The 21,340-nt window shown below is 34.7% G+C and overlaps 1 protein-coding gene across 2 annotated transcripts in view; it reads right to left on the reverse strand.

The window, feature by feature from the left end:
- Positions 1–1,429: 1,429 nt before the first annotated feature.
- ARAP2 (ArfGAP with RhoGAP domain, ankyrin repeat and PH domain 2) overlaps positions 1,430–21,340 on the reverse strand; it is a 209,265-nt gene continuing 189,354 nt past the window's right edge. The window contains exons 30-34 of one of the 2 annotated variants that reach the window (XM_074276136.1): positions 17,989–18,071; positions 17,667–17,702; positions 16,612–16,675; positions 7,087–7,221; positions 1,431–2,806 (exon numbers count right to left, since the gene is read on the reverse strand). In XM_074276136.1, coding sequence (XP_074132237.1) covers positions 2,480–2,806; positions 7,087–7,221; positions 16,612–16,675; positions 17,667–17,702; positions 17,989–18,071 — 645 coding nt within the window. In that variant the 3' untranslated portion in view covers positions 1,431–2,479. Of the gene's footprint in view, positions 2,807–7,086; positions 7,222–16,611; positions 16,676–17,666; positions 17,703–17,988; positions 18,072–21,340 lie in introns of both variants that reach the window. The other variant, XM_074276137.1, reaches the window with a different exon arrangement.

Here is a 21,340-nt window from a genome sequence, read left to right on the forward strand (position 1 = left end):
CTTAAAAATAAAAACTAAAATTAAATAAACTGATGATGAATAGCAGTTCATCTGAATTGATTTTTCCTTCTTACCTATCACACTTTCTGCCAATGGAGATTCCCAAACCATTGTGAATACTAGTAAACTGTCCTGCAGTTTCTCTTCATTTTTTAACAATTCATTTCTAATTAAAGAGCAGCTTCCTCCCTTTTCTTGAGTACTATCTGCTGCCTGAAGCATTTATTTATCCTGTCGCCAGTGGGGGTAAGATGATGGCACCATAAATCATAGAGTGCTTCATTCGGTTCTGCAATGGCCAAAGAACATGATCATTCTGTGATATTTCCATAGAGATGAACTCCAGACATTTAAAAGACGAATAATAACGCAAGGGAGAATGCCAGGAGAGAAAAATACTTGGCTGTACAGATGCTTTTCAACATAAAAACTGACATCGCCTATAAAGATCCAGAGCAGAGAGGGACATCAACCGTTCCAACAATGACTCTTTCCTGTTTACAGATCAGTAAACTTGAAAATTAGGGGAGATAAAGGTGCTATCTTTCCACAATCCAGGATTAAATTAGGAGCTGCTGAGTTAAACAGCAAATCAAACTCAGTGACCAGTTCTATAGGGTAGAAAGGAGCAAGTATTTATTAAGCACCTCCTAGGTGCCAGGCTTTGTGCTAAGTGCTTTACAACTATTATCTCATTTGATCAAAAAGGGAAAGGGACCCCAATCTATTTATCCTGAGATACAGAAGAACTGTTTTTACCTTAGATTTTTGGTGACCATCCTTTAACTTAACAGAAGATTATTAACAACTTAATGCAAAACTGACTGAGCAAGATGCATGAGCTTTTCCTAACTAGTAAAATTAGAGTAATGGATTAGATCAATGCTAACGTCCCTTCCAGCTCCATGATCCAGTGCCTTTCAAAGGAAATTTTAACATTCAAATGATAATATGCCATCTCATATGTTTCACTGTAGTTTTACCTGATGGGAAAAGGGGAACCTTAATATTTTTTGTGCTTCCCACACATATGCATAAATACACATGTATTATAATACATATATGTGCATGTATGTATACACACTGTGTGTATAGACACATACATAAATATATTCCTTACCAGATTATAAACTGATGAGCAAGACTTTAAAGGAGCATAGATTATATGGTACTTATTGACTACGTAAAAGCAATATATCCACACCTGCATTATATACATATGATGTGTGACTGTGTGCTTTTATATATGTTTACATACACACACACACACACACATATATATATATATATACACATATACAAACATGTGTTTATATTTTTGTATATATACACATAAAAACATGTTTATATGTATATATATATATATATATATATATATATATATATATATATATATATATACACACACACATATATGTATATATGTATGTACACACAAACATTTCCCTGTACCTATCCATAAAGGGAGATACAGATATCTAGGTATAGATACGTATATGTATGTGATATATATGTATATATACATATATGTATGTGATAGATAAATGCATATATATATATATATATAAATACACACATATACATACATATACACACATATATAAATATGTATCTATCTCCCTATACAGACAGGTACAGGGAGATATAGATATGTATGGATTTTAGTTATTGCTCTACTGAGTGGAATAGAATCTCTGCTCCTTTTCAAGACTTGCTCATCAGTTATTGTTTAACAACCTTTGAAGCCATCTACAAAGAACAAAAGTTTAGTGAACATAATCTATGGCTTATTTTGCTTAAAACACTAAGAAAAGGACCCAAGAACACAGTTAAGCCACTGTAGTGATCTGAAAACCATTCACTAGAAATACAGGAAAAGTGCTAAATTCCCTTCTGCCAGAGTGCCGCAGCAGCTCCCATTAAAGCTTCCAGTCCCTACTGACCTGAAGCAGACCCCGAGTAGCTTTTGTCCCCACCACGGTCCTTGGCCCTAAAAATCTAGGAAAAATGTTTCCTTCTTCAAACACTATTCAGATTCAGCCACCACACAATGACCACCCGACACGGTAACTCGTCCGTTCAGGGCTTTAGCTCTGTAAACCTAAAAAAATCATGCAGCAACTCAACAAAGTTTCTCAAAGTGCAATATGTGTTACAGGTACTGTCAAATTCAACGAAACCATCTTGGGAAAAAGACAAAACATTATACACTAAATGCAGCGCCTATTGAGGGCTCTGCTTTCAGAGGATTCCTGACTGTACAAAAGTAAGTTATTTCATTATTAACTTTACATTAGTCTGTGTTTACAACAGGAAATCTTATTGTAGTCATTTAATGGTACTCATTTACACACTTTAAACTTGGCATTTTGCAGTAATGCAAAACAGGAGGGCCTGGTTCAGCTATTCTGTGCATTAACAATGAACCTACTGTACACTATCCAAAGGGAGCCACTTTTCCCATTTGGCCAAATGCCCGTCATGGATCCTTGGGCAGGGTTCTTGTTCTCTGAAGAACCACGTTGAGTTCCTCAATCACTTTGGACGGTAACTTGTTATCAGTTTCCAAACTAGATCTGTTATTCTTGTCCTCAATTTTCCTCAGAATTTTCAAGTCTCTATGTGATTTGTGATGAAGAATGTCAGCCCCTGAGTCCTCCAGACAGTTCAAACTCCGGTGCTTTTTAGTCCGAATCCGGAGTTTGTCCTCCTTGCGTTCCAAACAATGAGCCACCATGGAGGCCCTCTCCCTTAGACTGGCTTCAATCGGCTCTTTCTCCTGCTTTTCGAGTCCTGCTTTTGCATTCTAAATGAAACAATGAAGTTCACATGAGAGCAATTCCAACCATACAAGTACATCCTGAAAAACAATTTTTTTACATTTGGTTTTCAAACTTGTGAGTTCCAGGGTCTCTACCTTATTCCTCCCCAACCTCTTGATAAGAAACCACATGTGAAACTATACAAAATATTTCCAAAAAATCATTTTGTGAAAGAAAACATAGATCTCCCACTGTAATGAAAACAAAAACCTCAAGAAAAGTAAAATCCGAGGGAGAGAGCGGAATAGAAAAGGAAAACGAGAGACAGAGAGAGAGAGAGAGAGAGAGAGAGAGAGAGAGAGAGAGAGAGAGAGAGAGAGCATTTCAATGTATACTCAGATACAATCAGTTCCTTCTCTGAGTAAGGATAGTATTTTTCATCATAATTCCTTCAGAGTAGTTATAGATCACTGTACTCCTGAGAATAGCAAAGTCATTTACATCTGGCTCATCCCAGAACATTGCTATTACTCAATTTACAATATATTTTACTTTGCTTGAGGTAATGGAGAACTTTTCAGGTTTTTTTTTTTTTTTTTCCCTTCTGAGAGTATCCTGCTTATCATTTCCCACATTTCCACATTTCTACCTGCGATTTCATTTTGAATTCATTTTGAATGAGAAATTTAGGATTTGATTCTAACAGTCATGGTTTTATAGAAGATAATGGTTTTCATTCTATGATTTAAATTAATGATATTAACCAAATCTTTGGCTATTTCAAAAGAAAAGCATTTCTGATGAATTAGTTTTTGGGGGGATTCAGACAATCACAGACTTGCCCAGGTTCACATAGCTAATAAATGTTATGTGTCTGATGGCACATTTGAACTCAGGTCCTCCTCCCCTCCAGCGTTCAATCCAGTGTGCCACTTAACGACACAAATTAATCTTAGACAAACCACACTGTACTTCAGAAAATACTAATGCCTCTTCTTCAGGCTTGTCTTGAGATTTCTTCAAAATACCTGACTTTAATGTGCTATACTTATAATTTATAGTACAGATATTTTCCAAATATTTTTAAAATCACATTTTCAATTTATATTATTTCAATTTGATAAATATTTACTGAGAATTAATTACATGAAGAGTTCAGTCCTAGGTCCTGTAATATATGTAATATCCTTTTAAATAGTACATCATTTCAAGTGTAAACTGGCATAGAAATCTATACTAAAGTCTGAACACAAAAATATCATGCACTTTTCGACCTGTGTATATAAAGCTAATTTTTTTCTTTTTCAGAGATTTTTTGAAAATGTAAACACAACCTTAACATTACTGATGTTTACTTTACTTAGCACATGAAAGTCTAAAAACATTATTGCATATAATTCTTAAAACCATCATGGAACTTCAGGCCCAGGCAGCCTTTTTTTAATCTTAGCCCAGCTATAGAATTTGAAGTTTGAAACAACACACTTAGATAAAGTGATAGATTTAGGATTTGACTCTAGGTCTTCTGACCCCATCACATTTTCTATTAAAGACAAATTGTTATAAACTTATCTTCCTGCCACAAGGGTCTCACATCAAAGTCTCACGGTTCAGGGCCCACCCTGGGTTCTCAAACACCAGGAAGACAAAGTCCATGCTTGGGCAGATTTTAACAATCTGGAAAGGAGGCTTTCCAATGACAGACATAATTAAAAACTATGTGTTTTCCAAAAGTCAACCTCGTTAAGTATTAAGTCACAGCTAGTAGACGGTTCACCCTAAAGAATTATTTGGCCATGGTAGCTCATGATTTAAAATAGTAAGGATTATTTATTATTAATTATTTCTTAATTTAATTATTATTAAATAATAAAAGGATGACAAAATGAAACTTTCTTATCTTTTTGCCTGCTCATTTCAGTGGTGAAAGAAATGAGGACAGATGGTAATATATAGCACAAAGTCTCCAGATTATCTACAAATGTGAGATCGATCTTGATAAATAATAGTAGAGGAATGAAATTGACAATGACACAATCCTTATGAGAAACCCTTTATTGCCTAAAATTTTGTGCTGCTGACAATCATTTCTCATTTGAAATAAACTAATTGGGAGAATTCATACTGAAAATTCTGTCTTCAAGAAGCTGGCTGGAAGGTGTGTAACATAACCCATCCAAATCATTAAAAACAAAATGTTAATAAAAAGGAAATAAAAGTGGAGCTATTTCTGAATCAGCAGTCTAGATGCAATGACTAGTTTAGAACAAGGGCCACACAGAATCCCTACTAGAGGAGTATTAAAAGACAGAATGGGCACTATATGAATTTACAAATTTCTAACTTGTATTACGAAATCTTAACTAACATTTAAAAAGGGAATTCTTACTGCCATGGTTTCTTACCAAATTTTAATCAGTATCTGTACCCAGGAGAGGCCTAAAAAGCCAAGAAAACACTTAAACTGGCAAATTCTTGACCTGTCAGACAAGTAGAATGAAAAGAAATATGGCAGCAAAGGGCAGCACTGATATTTAACATAAATCTATTTACAAAATATTATGAGGCAGAGTCATGGAAGACTGGGAGCAATATTGAGAAAAACTTGTAAAAGGACCAAAAAGCTTTCGCAAATGATTTTCCATAGTAGATTACACTTTATATAAATGGACTGCAATATTTCCATTTTACTCAGTGCTGTCTGAACTACACGTTCACCAAAAATATCTGTAGTGGAGGTCTTGTGCATAATTCATATCAATGAAGATTCTCTTCAAACTCCAGAATTCTATATAAATTCAGCAGATAGAGGATGATTCAAAAGATAATGATACAGTAATCTATACAGGAAAAAAAACCCAAGTGAATTAAGAATGCGAATTGCACAGACTATATGGCATGCAATTGGTTGGAAAGTCCATTGAGTTTGTTCACATGTGTACAGGTACACACATACACACATATCCTGGAATGGTTCTAAAGAACTGGGTTCAGAACTGAATAAAAGGAATATTGTGGGCTGAAATGCTTTTAGGAAACTGTAGCTTTCATTGGTTCCAAACTCTGTCTAAAATAAAAATCATTCAAAAAGAATCTTAAATTAATATTTTATACAGTTGTGAATCATGAAAAAAAAATCTGATGAAAGAATTGTCTGTGGTGAATCAAAATTGCTGGTAACCAAAAGGTCAAGGGAAAGAAAAGCAAAATATATTCTAGTATGTATTTGCCATGATGCCATGATGAAGAAATAACATAAAACACACTATTCCCTCCATTTATTACCATAAAAATTAGCTGACCCATTGGAGAAAGAGTAGAGGTTAAAGGTTTTACAGCTCAAATGTGGAATGAGTTCCCACAGAATGTAAAAAGATCTGGGGGAGAACCTCAGGAGGATCTTCTATAAGGGAATTTATGGGAGTATATGTTTATCTCCATTAAGATATTCACATATGTGCAAAGCTCAGTGGGTCTAGAAATTTCAGCAGTCTGAGAACTTCTACACTGAACTCCTATATAACCATGATTTGCTCCATGTGTTAGTCTCCAACTGAAAAGGAGAAATAAAAAATGCCTACATGAAAGATAGCAATGCTTCTTTGTGGATGCCCAAGGGCTATCTTTCAGGTCACTGAATTAGCTGAGAAATACCATTAGTCCCCGAAGCACTGAAACCTGAGTCGGACTCTGTAAAGTGTCAAAGTGTTATCACAGCTTCAGACTAGTTTCTTTAGCCCTTTTAAGCCTGATTTCTGGTTGTAATATTTAACAGAATTCCTGAAGGTGTATTTGAGATCATTTAGCTATTTCAGAGAAGAAAAAAAAATAACAGTATGGTACAAAATGTGATTAGTTAAGTGATTAAAACAAAATCTAATTATCTCAAGAAATTAAAATTAAATTCAAAATAGTAGTCTTCACTAAATTATTAGCTAGATTTTTTTGTAAAATGTTATAGTTTTGATGAGGGATGGATTTGGTGCTACAAAGGAAAGTACCTCAGGTTTAAACTTTCAGCTCTGCCCAGAGCTGGAAACCTCTGTTTAGAAAAGTTTTGAGTTCTACGAGTCTCAGTGTATTTGATGTATAAACAGAATATCTCTACAGTCTCCTTCTAGCTAGAGCAGAACCCTATGATTCTAGATCAAGATGAAAACAAAATATTTCCTGACTATTCTTTTTTACAGTGCAACATTTAAGATATCTCTATTTCATCTTTAATTGTAGTCAAAGAGCTAATTACCACAGTACATTACACATTGCACAAGAAAAAAAAATTATGTTCTAATTCATTATAAAATATATAAAACTCCCAACCTACCTCTATATTTCTTCTGCCTTGGATAGTATTTTTCTCATGCTGGATGGGAATTAAAGGCAAACCGCCAACTTTGGGATTTTTGGTTATAGATCGCTTACGTTCCTTTCCAGCTGGTGGCCATATATCATTATCATGCTGTGGAGACACAATTTCTGGCTGTTGGCATGGGCTTTTATTATAATACTATGTTATATGCACGCAAATCGACTCACTCAACTCGTTTCCCTTTTCTCCACATTAGATGTTCTACTTTTCATTACTAATATTATTTGTAATTATTAGGTTGACGCCACAGCCCTGCTGTTGCTGAAGGATCTCAGACTCCTTAAGTGAACTGAGCTTTGCGGTCTCTGTTCAATTTTTCAGTTACAAATGTTGACCCTCTACACTATTTATCCAAACCAAAAAGAAAAACAAAACTTTGGGGAATAGGGAAAAAATTTCTATGTATGAAAAGGAACCATCCATCTGCCTTAGATTTCTGTCACAGAATTGATGGAAATTTATTTTTATTCTTCCAACTAGACCAAAGAAAAAGTTTGGAAAGAAAATTTTTACCTTAAATATCCCAATTCAACCTATAGCATAAATATTTAATAAATACTTTCTTTACTGAAAACTACATGACACTTTTGTTACTTAGTCGCATTTTGTATAGACTCATCTTATAATTAGAAAAAATTGTTAAAAATCACTGAAAATATAGTTCCACATTGAATAATACACTAAAGAAAATCATTTTGCAATATTTAAAATATCACATTGGATTAAAATAATCTAAAGCTCTTAACATATTATGATATAATACACAAATAATAAGTACTTAAATAATCTTTTGTCTTTACAAAAGATTCTAAATTTTTAGAACGAAAAAAAGGGATACAATGGCATCCAGTAAAAATGCCTTTGAAAGAATATTAAATAACATAATAAGTGGGTAAATATTTGTACCTCATTTACTTTTATTATTAAGAAAAAAAGCAGATTTTGCTCTTTGTTATGAGGAATATGGTGCTTATTTTAGGAAAAGTTTGAGTAGTAAATGGGATGAAGATCTTGATTAAATTTAATACTTTTATAATGTATCCCTTAAATTTTGAGCATAAATAATTTGTTACAAGCCCAAACATTCAACTTCTTCACAGATGAATATTCACTTTCCCCTCATTTTCTTTAGATTCTTAATTTACTTTAAACTTACTCCAACATGTCTATTTGAGGAACGTTTTATAGTGCCATATTATTTCCTCTTATTTCATAAGAGGGACCAAAGGAATCCCAGAGGAGGAACAAAGAGGAATCCTAACATACAATGCTTCCCTTGTTAATTCTATAGAGTAATGATGACACTTTAGGGCACTAATTGTAGATGAGAGGTGCTAAAAGTTATCTTAGGAACCCATAAGAGTCAATATCTTTTTTAAACTATTTTATTCATTTCCAAGAAAAAAGGAACACTGAGAAGACTTGGTGAATGAATCTCAATATACTGAACTCAGAAGGCAAAACTAAAAAATAGTAAATAGTAGTACTAAGGTTTACCCTGGTGTTAGGAAGACCTAATTCAAGTTCCAAATCTGACTCAATCAATTAATAGCATTTGTTAAGCATCTGCTATATACCTAATACCATCTTAGGGAAAAAAGTATAAAAAATAAATAATTCCTACTTTCAAGAAGTACAACAGGTACATATATAACTAAATACAGAATGAATATAGTGAAAATAAATACAAAATAGTCAAATATAAGATATCTGCGAGAGAGACTAGTAGCAGCTGAGGACAGATCAAGAAAGACTTGTGTAGAAAGTAGTCCATCTAAGTCATTAAGGAACAGAGCTAGACGAATCATTTAACTTCTCTATGTCCCAGGTAATCCTCAAGGACTATTTGGCAGAACAGCTGCTGATCTGAACTGGTTCAGAAATTTCCTTAACATGTGCACATATCAGAAAGAGAATATTTTTTTCTAACTGGATTGGACTGGGCTGGTCAGTGAGATCCTTCCAAATTTCAAATTCCATGATTCTGGGTGCTTTATATCAATGGAATCTCAGGACCAGAAGAAATTGCATACCTGGCTGTATATGGATTTTTAAAGGTGCCTTAAAAGACAAATTCTCCAAATATAATTTTTTCATTAGAGTTAGGGATAGATCACCAGAATAGCAGTCTAGAATCTGTTTTAGATTTAGACAGCGGAACTATGACTCATAATTCTTTTTTAAATATCAGGAAGACCTTCACTGGGAAACCAAAGGTCAATGACAGGACTAAAAGGATCTTCAAAAAGGATGGTCTCCAGTCTTTCCTATACAAATTTCATTTCAGCTAGTTACAAAGTCATGTGAAGACTAGAAATGTTTATTAGCCACCAGGAAAGGTAATAAATTAAATGAGGCAAAGAAAGTGGTTCTCAAGAGAAGTGAAATCCAGATATGGGAAAGAATGACCTGAGATGATTCCTAAATCCTTTAAAAGGAGTAGGTGATTCTATCACCACTAATAAAGAATGGCACCTGAATTGTTGCCAATTAATTTCACTCATCTTGTGGGCTGTGTGACTAGGAATACAATTATGTAATCAGAGAGTATCCAGGAAGAACCATTTCTACTGATAAGGGTCTTTAATTCCTCTCCTAAAGAAGGGATCCTGGGATGAATAGAGGAAAAGTAATGCCATTTAAACTGAGTTACCAGGACCCTCACAAGAAGGGTGTAAACATCCAAGCTCCTTGAAGCTTCTTTAAATGATGGTTCCACTGGAACTGTAAACTAGGCAATTATAAAAACAAACATGCTTCTTTGCCTTCTTAAATTAAAAAAAAATGCTGAATATCACATTTCTAGGCCAGAGAGAGGAGTAAGGGGAGGAAAAAAGTTATATGATAATTTTATTATATATTTAAAAGGAATAGCAAGTTGCATACAACATATTTGTAGCTTCATATTCATTTTTTCTATTATATTATGGAAATATTTGTTTTATTTCTTAAGTTCAGAATAAAGTTTTTTAAGAAATAGATTCTTTTCAGAAAAAATTTTTAAGTACTTTGAATTTTGTTAAAGTGCTTTGAGATACATATATACATACATGTATCTATATATGTGTTTCCACCCCCAAACACACACACACACACACACACACACACACATATATATAAATCAATATGACTCTTGAAATTAACTAAATATTTAAAATTTAAAGATGCTTAAAAAGTTAAAGGGAAAAAGCAATATTCTAACATCTATCAACATTGCCTTTCAGAAAGTTATAAAACAGAGGAGGAAAAATGGCAATGATGTGATTCAGTATTTAGACTGCTTAAAAAAAAAAAAGAAAGAAAGGAAAAAAAAAGAATAATTATCTTTCTTAATAGGAATAATCAGTTTATTAGTTTGCTTTAAGCTATGTTTGTACTCAAAAAAATCAAAATGGTAGGATTCTAGAAAGACTGCCTTGAATTATCAGAAAGAATCTGGGAAACTCAGATGTCCTAGTCATTCTTTGGACCTGATATATGTCAGTAATTTATCCTGTATCAATGAAAAAAAATGATTAAAAAAAAAAAAAAAAAGAATCAGCTTCAGGCAATCAAAAGAAACCAGTGACTAGCGACTACTACCACTACTACAAAGAACAAGTCCCGGTATTTCCCAGGTGGAGCACATAACTGGCAAGATGGCGGGTTGGTTGTGTTTCTCAAGCTTTTCCCACTGCAAAAACTCAAGAAAATGAAATTTTGTAACAGATATAACAGAAGCTGAATCCAAAATCCTTCTATGGCAAAGACTCATTCTAGAGCACATGGAGAACTTCACTTTGGTTCAGCTAAAAGAAACAAAGTGCTTTTATGCTTAAGGGAATGAGGAATGAAAATGCAGTTTTGACTCTAGTCAGGGGCATATCTCCTTGATAAAACAGAAGCTAAAGATTCTCAAACTCTGGGTTTCTCTAGTATTTGAAATAAAAGGAACCAAAGATTGAGAAGGAAAAGTAGAGAAAATTGAATAGAATAGAAGAGAAAGATTGAAACAGATAAGTGAAATGTAAAGGAAGATCTAACTCAGCAGAAAAACTAGCATTATAGGGTTCTAGAAAGAAAAATAATGGCCAGCATTTTTAAAGTAGTTCTGTCATTTGCAAGGAGCCTTCCACAGTTACTTCATCTGATCCTCAGAACAACCCTGTAACAAAAATGTTGATGTCCATTTCAGAGGCTGTGAGGAATTCCATAATTTACATCGTACCTCCAAACTCATCTTCCTAAATCCAGATCCAGAGCTGAATCCATTGCACCACCTCACTATCTTAAAGAGTTCAAAACACTTATCAAGAACTATGAATCACTGACCGTAAAAAAAATGAACCAAAAATTCCCAGCCAAAAGGAGAATTCTGTAGACTACCCAGAAAGCAGGAAATAATGACAAAAAACTCATGATTGATTTATAATAGATTTCACATATGGGAATTCTGCCCATTATGAGACTACTTTCCTGTAGGGGGAAAAAAGGTTTTTATCTAGGACTGAATCCAACCTTAAGAAAAAAAAAAAAAAGTATCAGTCCCCAACAGTAGTTAACCAGCAAGCAGGGTGGTGGGATAAGATCAGGAGCAAGGGAATAGGGTCCAAAAACAGAAAGATAAGCTGTGAATATGATGCAGTACTGGACAGGATCAGGTATCATGCCTAGGAATACAATAGCGTACATTCGGTAAAACTATCTTAATTAAATATTATTTTTTTTTAACTAACTGATTTCTAGACGTGAAGTATAACATAAAAAGGGGAAGATCAAGGAAAATCTACAATGTAACAAAATAGAAATTAGATATAAAAGACAGCTCAAGTTTGGCAGTCCTGAAATTATCCATAAAAATATAAGAGAGAATAAAGAAGAAACAAATTAATGGCACAGTTAATGAGCTGAAGAATAAAAATCTGAAAATACTTGAAAGGAAAACAAGCAAGGAGAGAAAAATAAAGGAAATCTTCTCAGAAAAGGGTACTTAAAATTATTAGTTAATTAATAAACTGGAATGGAGGAGAGGTATGGTTTTTGAGCCACAAAGTTACAAAGTAGGAGAGAGATGGTTTAAAATCCAGAGAAAAATACAAAGAAAGAAAAATTAATAATTTAAGTAAATTCAAGGAACCTTACACAGGAAGGGCAATCAGGAACTGCAGGAGAGAACTGTAAGAATAGACCAGCATCGGTCTTAGTTGCTTTGATTTAAATGTCTAAATTATGTCTTTGGGGGGCAGGGGAGGAGAGAAAGAATAGATCAGCATCAAAGTAATATAAGCAAAACTACTCAGAGAGATAAAATCCTGATTTAGGACAAAATATACAAATGACCTTATAAGCATAACTTGCTTGGATGAAACAATCCAACAAAATGAAAGAGTAGCAAAATGACCAAGAAAACAAAATGCAACACTTTGGTGCAGAGAGGATAAATAACTTTTAAAAATAAAGCATATAAAGAAACAAAAAAGAATAGGTCCAAATGTTACAACTTAACTCCTGACTAAAGCATGGGCTTCAGGCAAGTCTAAGTAAATGAGAAATGAGGCAGGTAAAAGGCCAGTCATAGAAATATCTAAGGTAAGTTTGAAGGAGCAAACTATCAGATCTGTGCAGGATGGATAGAAGGCCAAAGTACCAACAGGGTAAAATAATGAGCTGCTCTCCTTGTTGAAGAGGAACTAGGAACAAGATCGAGATCCATAGGCTCAATGGTATATACAATGAAAGGAAACTCGTGCAAGGAGAAAAGCCCTCACTGAAGTTAGACTGGGAAAGAGTTCTGGTGTGCATTGGAGACCCTCATACCTAGAAGCAGGTTCTGGAATGAGTTTTTACCCTCATTAGATTGGGAAGTAGACCTAATTAAGCCGACCTAGTATGATTTTGTTCATTTATTATCATTATTATTGTTGTTAATAATAATAATATAAGCAGATGATATTTAAACAATACTTTTAAGATTTGCAAAGAATTTCATATGTGCTACATAATTTGATACCATGGGGGAACTATTATTAAGTATTGTCCTCATCATGAAAATGAGGGGAAAAAAAAAGTAAGTTCAGATGATCAAAATACTAGAAAGTGATGGAGGTAGGATTTTAAACTCAATTGTCTCTTGCTCTGGATTCTGCCCTCCTCCTTATATGACTCTGTCTCCCATTTATTCATTGATTCATTTATTTATTTATTCAGCAGAAATAATTATAAAACTTAAAGAGACTAATAAAAGAGAATTTGGCCAGCACTGATTCGCATGAGTTGCAGCTAAGCGGCCCAACAGATAGAGTGCAGGGCTTGGACACAAAAAGATTTGAATTCAGATTTAACCTCAGGAACTTACTAGCTGTGTGACCCTAGGCAAATCACTTAAACCTAAATCCACTGGAGAGGGAAATGGCCAACTCCAGTAACTTTGCCAAGAAAACTCCATCACTGGCGTTATTGCAGTCATGAAGAGCTGGACGTGACTAAATGACGTAACCACATATAACTCAGGACACTTACTAGATGTGTAACTTTGGGCTAAATTACTTGCCACCTCTCATTCTCTAAGATAAAAGACTAATTAAGTTAGCCTGGCATTCTACAGTCTCCTGCCACAACTTTATTTCACACTAGTTAACCTAAATTTCCTTCCTTCATTTTAGGCAATTGAAGAAATTATCTGTGATTCTCCAATTTCTCTCCCCTCCCAAGTTCAATCTGTTGCCAACTCCTGTTGATTTTCCCTCGGGAACTTCTCTCTTTATGCTCCATTTTCTTCTATAGCAACAGCTGACTGGTCTCTCTGAATCAAGTGCATCATCCCTTAAATCCCCATCCTCCAATCAGGTCAAACTGATTTCCTACATGGCACATACACCCTGCAAAAGTGCCTTCTGGCCCCCATTCAATAAACTCTAGTGGGGCCCCAGTGTTAAACATAAAATCCTCTCTCACATTCAAAGCCTTACACTACAAATCTCCCCCCATTCCTCCCCCAATCTTCTCTGCAATCTGATTCCTTCCTCCCTTTCTCCCCTTACAGGTCCCTTTCCAACTGATAGGTCTGAAGTTGATGGGAGGGCGCTTTCCACACTGATCACTCACTCCAGGTGCCAGAAAGGCTAATTATATCCCTGATCCAGCACCACAGAAAGCTCTTAGAAAGCCGACTCTAGCCTCTGACTCCAGGGTGGTCTTTATGTTCCAAGATTCTCTAGCTTTCCCTGTCTTCTTATGGACGTTGTCTTCCATAGCTAGTCTCTTCTGGTTCCAAGACATGCTGACTTTCTTTTCTAAGATGCCTCTGGGCCCCTGATTCATGGTATAACATATAAACTTCATCATCTTACCAAAAAAAAAATCACTCACCAGGTGCTTAGTCTGCCATACACACACTGCTTCAAGGGGCTCTGGGGGTCCTATTGGCCTTGGGTCAATGGAATTCCTAGCCTGACCCATTTCTTACCTGGCTGGCTGACATGCACTATTCCAAACCAATTAATTAATTAAGGCACCAATTGACAATTAAATTAATTAAATTATTATTATTATATAAATTAAATAATTAATTAATTAGCTGTCACTCTTTGGTGAATTTTGATTTCTTTTCCTGTTATTTATTAATTTTGGCTGAGACAGGTGGGGTTAAGTGACTTGCCCAGAGTCACAAAGCTAGGACATGTTCAGTGTCTGAACCCAGATTTAAACTCAGCTTCTCCTGACTTCAGGACTGGTGCTCTACCCACTGCACCACCTAGCTGCCCCCTTCTCCTATTATTCTAAACTGGCATCCAGCACTAGTTTTACTAGCAGCTCTTTGACCTTGATAGAGAAAGCCATCTTTCTCTGGAAGCCACCTGTATCACTCTTACCCCCAGTGGCCAGAAGTAGACAGTCTCTTCTTATTTCAAGGCTGAGACTCTTAAATCAGTCCTTGATGAAATTTCTCCCACGGTCCGTCCTGGCCTCTGTCTGTCCCATTTGCACAGAAAGATGGCTGACAAACTAAACATCATGAATGTTTGAGCCTTTCTTGATTCACTTTGAACACCACATTTCCTGCACTCCTCCACTCTAGAGATCATTTTTAGGCTCAGGATAATTTCCCAATATTTAATTTTTCCCTAAGTCTGAAATCAGGGCTGCTTATCCAGTTCCCCTGGATTCACAGCCAACACCTCTTCTTCTCTCTAGAGCTCTTGTTCTTCTATAGAAAGCAACACTACTTTCTAATTTCTTCCTTCCCTAGCTATATAGAAAGAGCACTGTTTTCTAAATTTGCTACATTTTATTGCTAGAAATTTTATGGAGATATAAAGGGTTTTGTGTGTGTGTGTGTGTTTTGGGGGGTAATGAAGAAAAATGGGGAATTTGAAAATTAAAATATTTTAAAAGGAGGCAAAAACTGACCTTTACTGAGAATAAAAATGGAACTAGATCTTAATCTTTCTTGGCTTTCCCATTTACTGATTCCTTTCCATTCCTGTCCTTGGAGTCAGCTGTCTTAATCTTATTACCATTCTAAGCACTCAGGTTTCAAGCCTAAGGTATATTTTGGCTGGCAAGGTAGCTAGCATTTTTAAGTCAATCTGGAAACTGCTTTTGATCTTTTTTTTTTTTTTTTTTCCTTCTTCTGGGCACTGGGTTCTAGCTTGAGGAAAATATTTCTTAATCTGGCTCCCTCCTGCCCCCAAATTCTTCCCTGAAGCTGAAGACTATTTAATTGCCCTTGAAGTCATCTGCAAGATTCCAAGAGTTTTCTGAGCCTCCATGCCTTTGGCACTTCCTGATCCTCCCATTAGCTTTTTGGATGTGGAAGGCACTTCCCTGCTTGGTTCATGGACTTCAAAAATCTTTCATTGTTTGAGGCTGCTGTGGCTTCGAAACCTTAAGACTGCCTAACCAAATGCTTTCTTCACCTTTCTTTCCCCCGTTAGTATCAAAGCTGGCAGCCCAAAGCATTCTGGGAATAAACATGGCATATGGTTCCCTCTGTGACCTTCCACAAAGTATTACAAACTTCAGTATCCAGCCAAGTCCTACTGGACTCTTTTCTCTTGTCTCTTTTTTCTGGTTAGTTTGACAGAATCCAGTTCCAAACAAGAGTTGGCTCTGTTCTGACCATTAATAAAAAGGCAATATCAACAATCTTTATTATATTGATATAATTAATATTTTTACTGACAAATAATATTTATTTCCTGAAATGTTAAATTATATACAAGTTAACAGTAACTGGAGTTAAGGAATCCCTTAGACTGATATTTTAAGGTGAAGACACTTTGTTAGAGATACTCATTATACACACTTACTTGCATTCAGGCACTTTGACTTTCACATTATAATAAATGAATGTAATAAACAAAAAAACTATACATGAGTGCATGAATGTCAGCTTTATTTTAGGCTATATAATGGAACCTTCTTTGAAAATCTTTTTTTCTCACTTAAAAAAAAACAAACAATTCTATAAAAATATAACAAATAAATATTAGATCATACCTGGGCAAGAAAAACACTGGTCAACCATTCCATCTGTGTTTGCGGACCATCACAACACATATACCTGAAAAACAGGAGTATTAAAATACATAATGCATGAACAAACTGTGTATTGATAATAAGTCACCTATAATATGGGTGATTACTGCGTTCGCATTCAAAAACCTCTTTGAGATTCTCCTGATTTATGATTTAATGTAATCAGAAGATGAATATTAAAGTACAGGCTATTTCAGGTTTCTGTTAAATGCGTATCATTTAAAAAGTTTATGACTTCAAAGTCTTAGTGAAAATAAACTTGCAGGGGCAGCTAGATGACACAGTATATAGAGCATCAGTCCTGAAGTAAGGTCCTCCTGAGTTCAAATCTGGTCCCAGATACTTATCACTTCTTGGCTGTGTGATCCTGGGCAAGTCACTTAACCCCATTTGCCTCAGAAGAAAAAAGAAAATAAAAGAAAATAAAAGAAGAAAAGAAGAGAAGAGAAGAGGAGAAGAGAAGAGAAGAGAAGAGAAGAGAAGAGAAGAGAAGAGAAGAGAAGAGAAGAGAAGAGAAGAGAAGAGAAGAGAAGAGAAGAGAAGAGAAGAGAAGAGAAGAGAAGAGAAGAGAAGAGAAGAGAAGAGAAGAGAAGAGAAGAGAAGAGAAGAGAAGAGAAAGAAAGAAAGAAAGAAAGAAAGAAAGAAAGAAAGAAAGAAAGAAAGAAAGAAAGAAAGAAAGAAAGAAAGAAAGAAAGAAAGAAAGAAAGAAAGAAAGAAAGAAAGAAAGAAAGAAAGAAAGAAAGAAAGAAAGAAAGAAAGAAAGAAAGGAAGGAAGGAAGGAAGGAAGGAAGGAAGGAAGGAAGGAAGGAAGGAAGGAAGGAAGAAAGAAAGGAAGGAAGGAAGGAAGAAAGAAAGAAAGGAAGGAAGAAAGAAGAGAAGAGAAGAGAAGCGCAAAGAAAAGAAGAGAAAAGAAAACTATTCCAATGTTGAAGCAATTATTTTTGGAACTACACATATGATTTCAATGTAGAAAAAAAATCTATATTTTAATTCTCATGATGCTAATGATTACTTACCAGTGGTGTTTCTCCGAATACGCTGTCAATCCCCAACTGTATCAAATGACATAAAAACTTATAGTTAAAAGTGTGTGTATGTGTGCACCACACAAATAAAAAAGTAAACAACTTTCTAATAGGCAAGATTAGTAAACTGGAACAAAGGGGAAATAAACCCAAATGAAAACTATACTTTGATGATGCTACCGAAAGCTTTATAAGCTTTATATATATATGTTTAACATTAAAAAGAATTTGGTTGCATCAAAAACAGTCATCTTGATGAATCTTAAAACATTTAATTGAGCAGTTTGTCCTTTTTCTCAAACTTTAATTTTACCTTGTCGGCGTTTTCATTTTCTTTTTCACACCAAGGTAAAACTTCATTGAGTTGAGAGGAAGCATTTTATCTGCTTTGCTACTCTGTAAATAGATATGAAAATATTATTGAGAAAGAAATGTTTTGTCAACTAACTTTTTACTTTCAAAACATTTTTTCTAATCTTTTTTGCTGTTTTCCCTACTAGGATTTCTTAATTTCTTCAAAATTTTCTATATCCATATTGCTCACATTACTAAGCCAGTGTACACAATTCATAGTGATTCAGCTACATTATTTTTAAGTCCACAAATGTACAACTAGAGATGTATGTAAAACTATATATGAAGAGAGAAGGAAAAGGAACAAATCCTTTTATAAATTACTTCTTGCTGGGGCAGCTAGATGGCACTCCTGGAATCAGGAGGTCCTTACTTCAAATATGGCATCTGACATTTAATACTTCCTAGCTGTGTGACAATAGGCAATTTATTTATCCCCAATTACCTTGCAAAGAAAGTAAAAGAGAAAGAGAGAGAGAAAGAGAAAAGAATTACTTTGATTACTTATAATTTTGAATTTGATATAACTAAGAGGAGAAAACTTGTCATTGTAATACTTAATTTTAATTACTTCCTTAAAATTAAGCTTCCTGATCACATTTTCGTTTAGATTAAATTAAAATGAGCTTTCATTTTTAGAATTTTAAATACAAGTTCACTATTGCAATAGCCTGGATTTATATGGATATTCAAGGTTTACTAAATATTTCACACAAACAAGTGCTATTATCTTCCTCATTTTAGAGATGAGGAGCCTGCAGAAGGCAAAGTTGAAGTGTTTTGCCCAGTAATTAGGTAGTTAATAAGTAGTTGAATGTGAGGGAACAAAACTTTTATAAGCAATTTTGAGTGACCATTATAAATATCCATGTTAACTTCAGACATGTGAAGGAAGATACAATTCACACCCAGAGAAAGAAGAGAGAAATAGAAGGATGTATAGTATGGTTTTTCACATATATACATATTTGTTTCAAATGGTAGTGATCTCTTGGATGAGGGGTTTGGGAGGGAGCAAGTTACAAGATAATTTTTTTTCAAAAATAAGTTGTATATAATAGATTTGCAGTTTCATATACAACCTTCCTCCCCCCCCCTATTTTTTGTTATGGAAATTCTCATTTTATGTCAAGTTCAGAATTTTTAAAAAGTGATAGAATAAATCTTAGCAGAACAAAACAAAATTAAAAACCAATAATTTAGGAAATTACAATAAAATCTAAGCCTAACTGATTGTTTAGATAGATAACAAAGTAAAATTGTATATATGTATATGTATAATGTATAAATATGTATGTTTGTGGTTACTCAGAATTGCAAAAAGGCAATGGTATTCCTTTTCTCAAAGGAAACACCTAGCCCAAAGCACTGAGCAGGAACACTATATGTTATTAAATATACTTCTTTATATACAGTACAGTACAACTGTACAGTGTACCTGGCCAGAATGAAGATATGGATCATATCCTTCCAGTATATAATGTAACACTAGTAACAAGACAAGATATTACAGTGAGTAGGAAGTCCAATAATGCAGATATATGACTAATGTTTCATTTGGACAAAAGCAGATTATATGGTAATAAGTAATGAGTTGCCTTGATCAAAAGTTCATTTCTCAGATCAAGGAAACAATAAATAGAATGGACATTCTGAATCTTAATTGTAATTAAAAACAAATTTATGGCGACAATAACGATATGCTCTTAGAAAAAGGGAGGAAAATATCTAAAGACAACAAAGTATTTGTGTAGATTGTGATCCGATGTGTTCAGGATTCAAAAGAATATGAACAAAAAATATAATAATCAAGCATTATACTTAACCGTTGAGAATGTAATTATTAAGACCAAAGCCAAAAACAAGTTAAGGCATATCAAAACATGTTACGGTCAATCAGGGAAAAAAAAAAAAAAAAGTTTTTTTGTTTTGTTTTTAAACCATGACTAAAACTAGAAAAAGAACACGGAAGAAAAAAGCCTAAAACTCAAAACAGAGAATATAACTGAGATAAATGTCAATTACACAAGCATCTCAGAATGGCATTGAATCTTAGATCTAAGATCAGAAAGAGGAAGATCAATTGTCCAGCATCTCTTTAATAATGCAAAGCTGGAATTAAATCCAGATTATTAATAATCCTGAGACAATGTTCCTTCCACTGCATGACACACGTGTGAATGTTTGTATATAATGTATGTATGTTCCTTTTTCATTAAGGAAAATAATTTCAAAACTGAAATGGCAGGGTTGATGTGGGATATGAAATGAATGTAGGAATGGAGTCAGAAACCGTAGATTTGGATTCCACCAGTGTCCCATATTATCTGGGATTTTTGCCAAGTCTCTTTATCTGTTTTTTCATCTTTAAAACATAGGGGTTTAATGAGATGAGTTAAAAGATCCCATTTAGCTTATGATACAGTTACTGTGAATCAGGTGCAAGGCAGGGAAAGAGATAATCAGATATCATGCATCTGCTTTAAATTAATTCAAGCCCTCTAGGCCCAGATTAATTATAGCCAAAGATATGAAACACATTTGTAAATGGTTCTCAAAAACATTTCAAGAAATCAGCAGGTTAACCTTGGAGGCCCATCACCACTAGCACCAAGGCTAGTACCCCCCCAACACCCTGGAATGGCAGGACTATGCTGGGGCACTCCTCCTGTGTCACCATTGGGAGCTACCCCTAAGCTTCAGCCTGGGTCTCCATTGGCTCCCTATGGAAGAGGAGTAAGACCTGAGAGGGGGGAAGCTCCACTAATAATAAGAAGGTCCTTGGCCTGCAGGTATGCCCTGATCCTGGGAGGGATCCCAGGGCTAAATCCCAACTCTACTCCTGGGCCCATTTTCAAAGCTTGACATTTTATATAAATGTTAATTTATTATTATTAGAGCACTGTGAGGTTCTGAAGACTGACAATATTTATGCATTATATAATTCCCTAAACTATATGGGAAAAACAATAACTAATCAATCCTCTAAATGTAGGCTTAATAAGGCTTCTGGTGACCAATTCATTAAGTACTTACTGACAAATATGCCTAAATCAAATCTCCATTATCGTCTTATAGTAAGAGGACCTGATGTCACCCTCAGTTCTTACAGGAGCTCGGTGGTTAGGGTACCACTGAAAGGATGCTCTCCTTTCCTAGAGTCAGAAGTGAGTGTACCACTGAAAGGATGCTCTCCTTTCCTAGAGTCAGAAGTGAGTGTACCACTGAAAAGATGCTCTACTTTCCTAGACTCAGCAGTGAGGGTACCACTGAAAGGATGCTCTGCTTTCCTAAGGTCAGTAGAGAGAGTA

The sequence above is a fragment of the Sminthopsis crassicaudata genome, chromosome 6 (genome assembly GCF_048593235.1).
Source record: "Sminthopsis crassicaudata isolate SCR6 chromosome 6, ASM4859323v1, whole genome shotgun sequence".
Lineage (NCBI taxonomy): Eukaryota > Metazoa > Chordata > Mammalia > Dasyuromorphia > Dasyuridae > Sminthopsis > Sminthopsis crassicaudata.